Below are 10,145 nucleotides of genomic sequence, written 5' to 3'. Positions count from 1 at the left end.
AAGGTTGAACTTGGGACAAAAACTTACTACAATTGGACTTTAACTTAAAAAGCCTTGGAGAAATATGGCGTTCCTTGAGAGAAGCCTATCGTCGCCTTGGAAAACGAGCCATAGAAGCTTTAATTCCATTTGCAAAAACATATATTTGCGAATGAGGATTTTTAACACTTGAAAACAAAAAGTCAACATTAAAGTTGAGTTAAAGCAAAAAATCAACATTAAAACAAAAACCAAATGTCATGTTCAACATGACGTGTGTTGCTTTGTCAAAGACCACCTCAGTTTAATGGAACACACATCAAAGTTGCTGGTGAATGCAGCAGGCCAGGCAGCATCTCTAGGTGTTAATGTTCTTATTCTAGCTAAGCAACAACTTCACACTGACAACAGGAATTCTGCAGATGCTGGAAATTCAAGCAACACACATCAAAGTTGCTGGTGAATGCAGCAGGCCAGGCAGCATCTCTAGGAAGAGGTGCTGCCTGGCCTGCTAACTTCACACTGATATGTCTTTAAAAAAATAAAATTTAATTTTAACTTGCCTATGTTTTAAATTAATAGTCTTGTTATTTACCGCGTTAATAAATAAGCACGCATATTACCGTCACAAATTTGTTTTTTAATATTTTGATAATTTTATTTTAGTATAATTGGTTTCTTTTGTAATTGTTTTGTATTTTATTTTATATATTTAAATACATTATTCTGAGAAGGATTCATCGGACTGCCAAAGGGATTTATTGCATAAAAAACGGTGAAGGGCTCCTGCCGCGGTTTGCCTGACAACGCCGCCTGAACGGGGGACCTGTTGCCGACGCTGGGGCAATTGCCTCTCGTGCGCGCTCCAGACAGTTCGCGCGTTCACGTCCCCTTCCCGGCTTGGATGCGTGCGGGATGACGCAATGACGTCTCCTCCGCTGAATGTGGTCTCTGGCGCAGGGGGTTTCCATCATGGCGTCAATGCAGGTGAGTGTGTTGGCGACGGGAAGGCGCTGCGGGGAGGTTACCCTCTCCTCTCAGAGCGAGTGGTTGATTTTCTTCTTGTGATTGAGGCAAAGTAGAGGGGGCTGGCTCGTAGGTGTGCCTGTACCAAATCCTCCTGTTGTGCCTCGAGGGAGACCGGGTAGCAACGGCCGGCGGGACTGGCCCGCCGTGTTTTTGGACATGTTGTCCGTGTATTCGGTGTTGCTTTGCATAAGCCGGCGGACCCCGAGTGGTCCCGCCGCTTCGTAGCTACCGGACTCGTAACAGTAAGGCTAGTGGTAAACGGGGAGTTGGGCGACTGTGATCCCCGTCAGAGGTGGGCTCCATCCCTTACCCTCGTCTGGATTCGCTGTCCGGCTCGGTGATGCCTGGCCGCTCGTCTGAAGGTTACAGGTGTCAGTCGGCCGCAGCGACCGAGGCCCTGCGGGAGCAGCAACTCGTCGCCACGCCGGCAGTCGACAGGCTTTCATTACCTTAGTTTTGTCAGATCTTCCCTTCGGAGGTAACCTGGAATCGAGAGAGGGCAAACTTCAGCAAACATCTAGTTTTTGCTGATACTCGGCTATTTAATAGGAATGATCAAGTAATATTAGATACGACAGGTGTGAACTTGCGTTTCTTTGGTGTTCATCCTCAGTGGTAAAACTTTTTTGTCAGTCTAGAAAAAGATCTTTTTTTAATTCTCGATTGAAAATTATAGATATTGGGTGCTCCAATTGAATCCGTTGCTGTAAATTTGTTCCTTTGCATGCTGTGATTCAGGTATATTCAGTAACTATCTTGGCTTTTATTATATACACACGCGCAAAATACTGGAGGAACTCATCAGGCCAGGCAGCATCTATAGAACAGAGTACAATGGACGTTTATGGCCAAGACCCTTAATCAGTATTTACATGTTATTTCTACTGTTTATTAAAAGAAAATTGGAAATACAGTGGATACCGGTTAATTGGGCTATCAGTTAATCAGGAGAACTCTTAAAGAACAAAAACTAATTGAGAAAATTGTTGGGATTCCCTTCATTCATTTGGGACACCAGGCTTACAGATGCCAGAAACGGCTGGGAGTGAAAATGAAACGACTTCACTACTTCAGCAAGTTAGGAACGACGAAGAATTTGAAGGTATCGGCAATCATCTTGAATGTTACAATGAAACGAGGATTTGGCGATTCAGTCATCGATAGCATTGTATGAATGCAGTCCACAATCTTCACTTGATGTGTGTGCTTGATGCATTTATAGTCAAATCAAAAGAACGTGGCCATGTACACTGGGTTAATTTTTCCGTCGATAACTATAAGGAACTAATGCAGCTATAGTACTATGGTAATATTGGTAGTGTTCTAATTTGTTCTGTATTTCATTTAAATACATAATTTGTTACTCAGTTAAATGGTAGTTTGGCTTTTTACACCTTTTTTACTATTGCCATGAAACTTCAGCTAATTAGGCCACAATGTACTGGTCTTGATGCAGCCCAGTTAACCAAAATCTACTCTATAGGAAGCTGGATACATATGCTCCACGAGCCAGGTGGCCTATTCCTGCTCCTATTTCTTAATATCCTTATAATTTGTAGATTTGTTGATAAGTTAATTCAGTGAACACAATGTTTATGTAGAGAATGACTGTGTTTCTAACTATTCCGTCCTATTTTTTTATTAGAAAAGATTACAGAAAGAACTAATGGCATTGCAAAATGACCCACCCCCAGGGATGACTTTAAATGAGAAGAGTGTGCAAAATTCAATTACACAGTATGTATTTGAAATTTTTTTAAATTTCCATTTTAAAATACAAATAGAGGTTTAAGGTTTTCCCTTAAATCTCGACAATGTAACTGAAGATCCCTTCTAATGAAATAGTTAAGGAAGATTTGAATGACATATATCATAAAGTTTGCTTAGTTGTACAATGATATATTTGACATTATCATATTAAGAGTACAAATAATCACTTGTCAGATTTTTTAAAATAAGATGCATTTTCACAAAAATCACAACTTCATAAAGTGGATATCAAGATGAATCAGAATAGTAAAAAAAACATTTTGTGGTGATCGTGAAGTTCTCACAAAGATTGTTTGATGTCTTATGAATGTTAATTTCCAGTAATTTTAACAGCAATGCAACATAAATTATGATTTATGCAATTGCCAGACACGATATGATCAGGGTGTTCAAGAAAATTAAATGTAACTTTAGTGCTGTTGATACAATATATTGTTTGGTTGTGTTGCAATGTGTAATGCCACCTTTTCTAAAGTTTTTAAGTCCTACATAGTTCCTTTGTTTACTTTGTGAGTTTGGCAATGTTTGGGTATTTAATGAAGCAGCTTGGCAGTTTTGCAGTTTTTGTGATTATGTATACACAATCATTGTTTAATAGCTTTCTTTAACTCTCCACCCACAGTACTCCAGAACTGTGTACAGCACCATTAGTTTGTAATGTTCAGTACTTGTTTCATGATGAAATAACATTGATATTTCTAAGATTATCTTCTATAGATTATTTGCAAGTGATTGAATGTGTTAAAGGTTATTACTCTTTATGTACAAGTTATGTTTAACTTGTTTTCAAAAAAACTTGTGCTGCAGAAAAGATTTTGTTCTGCAAGTTATTGTCTGTCATGTATAACACTGATATACAGTGGCATGCAAAAGTTTGGGCACCCCTGGTCAAAATTTCTGTTACTGTGAATAGTTAAGTGAGTAGAAGATGAACTGATCTCCAAAAGTCATAAAGATGAAACATTCTTTTCAACATTTTAAGCAAGGTTAGTGTATTTGTTTTGTACAATTTTAGGGTGGAAAAAAAAGGAAAGGAGCACCATGCAAAAGTTTGGGCACCCCAAGAGATTTGAGCTCTCAGATAACTTTTACCAAGGTTTCAGGCCTTAATAAGCTTGTTAGGGCTATGGCTTGTTCACAGTCATCGTTAGGAAAGGGCAGGTGATGCAAATTTCAAAGCTTTATAAATACCCTGACTCCTCAAACCTTGTCCCAACAATGAGTAGTCATGGGCTCCTCAGAGCAGCTGCCAAGCACTCTGAAAATTAAAATAAATGATGCCCACAAAGCAGGAGAAGGCTCTAAGAAAATAGCAGAGCATTTTCAGGTAGCCGTTTCCTCAGTTCGTAATGTAATTAAGAAAGGGTAGTTAACAGGAACAGTGGAGGTCAAGTTGAGGTCTGGAAGACCAAGAAAACTTTCTGAGAGAACTGCTCGTAGGATTGCTAGAAAGACCAATCAAAACCCCTGTTTGACTGCAAAAGTCCTTCAGGAAGATTTAGCAGACTCTGGAGTGGTGGTGCACTGTTCTACTGTGCAGCAACACCTGCACAAATATGACCTTCATGGAAGAGTCATCAGAAGAAAACTTTTCCTGCGTCCTCACCACAAAATTCAGCGTCAGAAGTTTGCAAAGGAACATCTGAACAAGCCAGATGGATTTTGGAAATAAGTCCTGTGGACTGATGAAGTTAAAATAGAACTTTTTGGCCACAATGAGCAAAGGTATGTTTGGAGAAAAAAGGGTGCAGAATTTCATGAAAAGAATACCTCTCCAACTGTTAAGCATGGGGGGTGGATCGATCATGCTTTGGGCTTGTGTTGTAGCCAGTGGCACGGAGAACATTTCACTAGTAGAGGGAAGAATGAATTCAATTAAATACCAGCAAATTCTGGAAGCAAACATCACACAGTCTGTAAAAAAAAAGCTGAGGATGAAAAGGGGATGGCTTCTACAACAGGATAATGATCTGAAACACGCCTCAAAATCCACAATGGGCTACCTCAAGAGGTGCAAGCTGAAGGTTTTGCCATGGCCCTCACAATCCTCCGACCTAAACATCGAAAATCTGTGGGTAGACCTCAAAAGAGCAGTGCATGCAAGACGGCCCAAGAATCTCACAAAACTGGAAGCCTTTTGCAAAGAAGAATGGGCGAAAATCCCCCAAACAAGAATTGAAAGACTCTTAGCTGGCTACAGAAAGCGTTTACAAGCTGTGATACTTGCCAAAGGGGGTGTTACTAAGTACTGACCATGCAGGGTGCCCAAACTTTTGCTTCGGGCCCTTTTCCTTTTTTGTTATTTTGAAACTGTAAAAGATGGAAATAAAAAAGTAATCTTGCTTGAAATATTAAAGAAATATGTCTTCTTTAACTTTATGCCTTTTGGAAATCAGGTCATCTTTTTACTCCCTTAGCTATTCACAGTAACAGATATTTTGACCAGGTGTGCCCAAACTTTTGCATGCCACTGTATTCTAAACTGATAATAAGGTTGTTAGACTTGATATATAATGTTGCTAATTACAAAAGCATAATTAAAGGAAATAGAGCTAACAGTCATATTTGTTAAAGACTGTAGTGCTATGGTGCAAACAGTTCATCTTCACATCCAGATCCTCTCCTCAAGAAACTGCTGATATTGTTTAAAGGAAACAATAAACCACATTTTTAGTTTGATATATTGACTTTGGGTTGTGTATTTGATACTTTGAGTGAATGGACCTTTTAATATTAACAGCATATTGCATTTAATCAGGAGATCGTGAACATTATGTGACTTCAGGGATCATTTCAGTGGATCAACTAATGTGTTTAAAAACCAATAGTAATTCCATTTAAACAATTGGTTTAAGAGAAGTTTTAATGTCTGTTTGATCCTAGCAATAAAAAAAATTGGACTAAGTACAACATTTACACACTATACTTCCAAGCCGTACAAATAACCATTCAATATTTTTTGCAAGCAATAGTGAGCTTGAATTCAGGTTATTCTTTCATAGAAATTAAGTTAAATTTGAATTCAATTTTTGCTCATGGGAATATGAGTGAGTCAGAAAATGATAGTATTGCTTTAATACTTTATGATTCCTTTTATGCACATTAGATGTTCTGAAATTAGAGGATATTCACAGTAGCATTCTACAAAATAGATTTTACTGTTATGGCTAAAATTAGCACAACTGAGACATAGATACCACAGATGTACAGTTGCAAGAAAATGTTTGTGAACCCTTTGCAATTACCTAGTTTTCTGCATTAATTATAAAATGTGGTCTGATCTTCATCTCAGTCACAATAATAGACTAACACAATCTGCCTAAGCTAATAACACACAAACAATTGTACTTGTCATGTCTTTATTGAACACATTGTTTCATCATTCACAGCCCAGGCCAGAAAAAGTATGTGAGCACTTGTATTTAATAACTGGTAGAACCTCATTTAGTAACAATCAAGCATTTCCTATAGCTGCTGATCATACTTGGACAATGGTGAGGAGGAATTTAAGACCATTCCTCCATACAAAACTGTTTCAGTTCATCAATATTTCTCAGAAACCTTGCATGAATAGCCCTCTGCAGGTCCTGCCACATTATCTCAATTGGGTTAAAGTCTGGACTCTGACTTGGCCATCCCAAAACATGAATTTTCCTCTTTTTAAACCATTCTGTTGTTGATTTACTCTTGTGTTTCAGATCATTGTCTTGTTGCATCATCCAATATTTGTTAAGCTTCAGGTGACATACGGCTATGATGACGTTCTCTTGTAAAATGCCTTGATACAATTTTGAATTCATTGTTACCTCAACAATTGGTGAAGAAGGCGAATGCGATGTTGGCATTAATTTCTAGAGGAATAGAGTATAGGAGCAGGGATGTGATGTTGAGGCTCTATAAGGCGCTGGTGAGACCTCACTTGGAGTACTGTGGGCAGCTTTGGTCTCCTTATTTAAGAAAGGATGTGCTGACATTGGAGAGGGAACAGAGAAGGTTCACTAGAATGATTCTGGGAATGAGAGGGTTAACACATGGGGAACGTTTGTCCGCTCTTGGACTGTATTCCTTGGAGTTTAGAAGAACTGAGGGGAGACCTCGTAGAAACATTTCGAATATTGAAAGGCATGGACAGAGTGGATGTGGCAAAGTTGTTTCCCATGATGGGGGAGTCTAGTACGAGAGGGCATGACTTAAGGATTGAAGGGCGCCCATTCAGAACAGAGGTGCGAAGAAATTTTTCTAGCCAGAGGGTGGTGAATCTATGGAATTTGTTGCCACGGACGGCAGTAGAGGCCAAGTCATTGGGTGTATTTAAGGCAGAGGTTGATAGGTATCTGAGTAGCCAGGGCATCAAAGGTTATGGTGAGAAGGCGGGGGAGTGGGACTAAATGGGAGAATGGATCAGCTCATGATAAAATGGCGGTGCAGACTTGATGGGCCGAATGGCCGACCTGCTCCTTTGTCTTATGGTCTAATTGCAAGCTGTCCAGGCCCTGAGGCAGCAAAGCAGCCCCAAACCATGATGTTCCTTCCACCATGCTTCACAGTTAGAATGAGGTTTTGGTGTTGGTGTGCAGTGCCCTTTTTCCTCCGAACATAGCAGTGTGCACTTCTGCTAAAAGGTTGAACCTTTGTCTCATCTGTCTGCAGAATATTGTCCTAGAAGCATTGTGGAACATCCAGCTGGTCTTTTGCAAACTTGAGATGTGCAACAATTTTTTTTTTGGAGAGCAATAGTTTTCTTCTGTGGTGTCTTTCCCTGAACACCTTTTGTGTTCAGTGTTTTTCATATTGTGGACACGTGAGCAGAGACTTTAGCAAGTTCTAGAGATTTCTACAGGTCTTTTACTGTTACACTTGTGTTCTTTTTCATCTCCTTCAGCATTCATTGACTTCTGACTTCAAATAGCTTTTGTAGAAGGCATTACCCCAGAGGTTCACATACTTTTTGAACCCTTTTTGTTTAAATGGTGTATTCCGTTTTGACAAGAAAAACTATTATTTGTGTTATTAATTTAGGCAGATTGTGTTTATCTATTATAGTAACAGATGAAGATTAGGCAACATTTTATGAGTAATTAATGCAAAAAACTACGTAATTGCAAAGGGGTTACAAACTTTTTCTTGCAACTGTAGAGATCTCGTAACCATCTTCCTGCATTGGCTTTTTCAAAAAGTTATCTAATTTTACTCCTCTCCTCTTTTCAAAGGGCCTTGCAAGTTCTCCTGCCTAAAATATTTATCAAATTCTCTTTTGAAAGTAAATTTTAAACTGCTTCAAGCTAAGCATTCCAGTTCTACAATTTAAGACCTTTTCCCCCTCATTGTCTTGGATTATTTTGCCAATTACTTGAATCTTTCAAAGGATGTCCTTTGGCCCACTCTGTTCACACTGACAATCAATCACCTACCTACCCTAATCCTGTTTACCAATACTTGATCTGTAGTTAATTGAAATCGTTAGCTGATTCACTCCTGAATGTGAGATTACCCACTTCCACCTCCTACTCAGTGTATTTCAGGTTCCAACTTCCCTTTGGGTGGAAAAACAATTCTTCCTCAGATTCCTGCTTAAACCTCTTCCCTGTTACCCTAAATCTGCCCTCTTGTTTTTGACACTTCCATTAATGAAAAAAGTTTCCTGCCATCTGTTCTGTCTGTGCCCCTCATAATTTTGTTTCCCTCAATTACACCTCTACTTCACTCAAAGGAATACAAACCAGCCAATCCATTCTCCTCATATTTGAAACATTCTAACCCAGGCAGCATTAAGTGAATGTCTTCTGCAACCTATCTAGTGCAATCATAACCTTCGCATAATGTAGTGGCCAAAATTGTACAGTGTTTAGCCAATCTTTTTGTAATGATGTATCATATTTTCACCACCTTATCTATCCATGCTGCCACCTTCAGGAATCCTTGGACTTGTACAAGTCCTTCTATTCCTCAATACTCCCGAGGGCCTTACCATTCATTGTGCATTCCTCCTCTGATTATTCAGCCATTTGCCTGGAGAAATAGTTGCCTTTTTAAAAATTTCTATCAAAGCAGTTCATACCAGATCTCCACTTAGCTGTCTGCTGTCTAATGAGAAACACAAGTTTCTCATTTCTCCACGTTACAGATGAATTTCATTCCTGGCAATGTAAATTTCTCTGCATCCTCTTTAAGACATTGATGTCCTTTCCAAATTTTGTTGCTAGATTTAGCCATCTGGTACGTTCCAAGCCTGTTTTAAAATTAATGTTACCACATCATCCTGTACATTTTAAGTTTGTTCAATAGGTACTTCCATCTTCAAGGATATCCACAGATATCCATGTTTCTCTGCTTCTGTGTTGTAGGTTATACTGCTTCTCACCATCCTTATTATCAAATTAAATCACTTCATACTTCATTTTATTAAATTTCATCTGCCTATTTTACCACCATGCTTGTCCCCCTGAAGTCTGTTGCTGTCATCTTTACTGTTTACCTTATCTCCAAGTTTTCTTCAGCCCTTAACGTTATGCAGTATGTGTTCAAGAGTTCAGTGATTTCAGCACCATCCTGTGGTACACCATTGCACATTTTGTTTAGTCTGGAAAATGACTGTTCACAACTAATCTCTGAATCAGTTTCCTCTTCAGAGAATCTTTTTCTCCTTTAATCCAATAAGCTTTAATTTTGTCCATGTTCATTGTGGTTCTTAATCAACAGTCTTTTAATAGTCCATATGCATCAACTTTCATTCATCCCTTTATTATTTTGAAAAAAAAACTGAAAGCTTGTTAAGCATGATTTGCTTTTAAAACATCCATGCTGACTTGTATTTATTTTTACTCTGTTTTTCCAAGTGGTATTTTTTTTTCTTGGATAATTGCCTGAAGAAGGAACTCGAAAGTTTTCTTTTCTATTACTCATAAAATCTTTTCCAAATGCTATTTTTGCCTTTAATTCCTTTTTTCATTTCCCCCTAAAGTTTGTATTTAAATTAGTCATCTTCAAAAGATCAGTCAAAGCATTTATCTTTTTGTTTTCTTGGTTTCCATTAAGATTGAATTACAACAAATTTTGTTTCATGATGGAATTAATTAAATTGTTTCATTTTTGAGTGTTTAATAATTAGTGAGATCATATGTAAATAAAATCTGAGTTCTTTGTGCATAGGAAAAATTATATATGCCCACCAAAGTCCATTGATGTTGGCCTTGGAATTCTTAGGTGATTCCTAAACACCACCTTTTTTGAGTGTTTTTCATTTTCTACTCGCTGTTGAGTGATACAATATGCTACTTCATTTGGTCTAAATAGCCTAACTCTAAATGCTTTTTTCTTTCGGTCTGTGTTTACGTCCTGTACATGAGAATGAACACCTTCATTGGGTC

The 10,145-nt window shown here is 38.4% G+C and overlaps 1 protein-coding gene across 2 annotated transcripts in view; it reads left to right on the top strand.

Annotated features, from left to right (window-relative positions):
- Positions 1-900: 900 nt before the first annotated feature.
- ube2wb (ubiquitin conjugating enzyme E2 Wb) overlaps positions 901-10,145 on the top strand; it is an 80,050-nt gene continuing 70,805 nt past the window's right edge. The window contains exons 1-2 of one of the 2 annotated variants that reach the window (XM_063065164.1): positions 901-966; positions 2,654-2,745. In XM_063065164.1, the coding sequence (XP_062921234.1) occupies positions 922-966; positions 2,654-2,745 (137 nt within the window). In that variant the 5' untranslated portion in view covers positions 901-921. Of the gene's footprint in view, positions 967-2,044; positions 2,111-2,653; positions 2,746-10,145 lie in introns of those variants that run through there. The other variant, XM_063065154.1, reaches the window with a different exon arrangement.

The sequence above is a fragment of the Mobula hypostoma genome, chromosome 1, assembly GCF_963921235.1.
Source record: "Mobula hypostoma chromosome 1, sMobHyp1.1, whole genome shotgun sequence".
Classification (NCBI taxonomy): domain Eukaryota; kingdom Metazoa; phylum Chordata; class Chondrichthyes; order Myliobatiformes; family Myliobatidae; genus Mobula; species Mobula hypostoma.
Note: the sequence above shows the minus strand (reverse complement) of the source record. Positions and strands in the feature narration are given on the sequence as shown.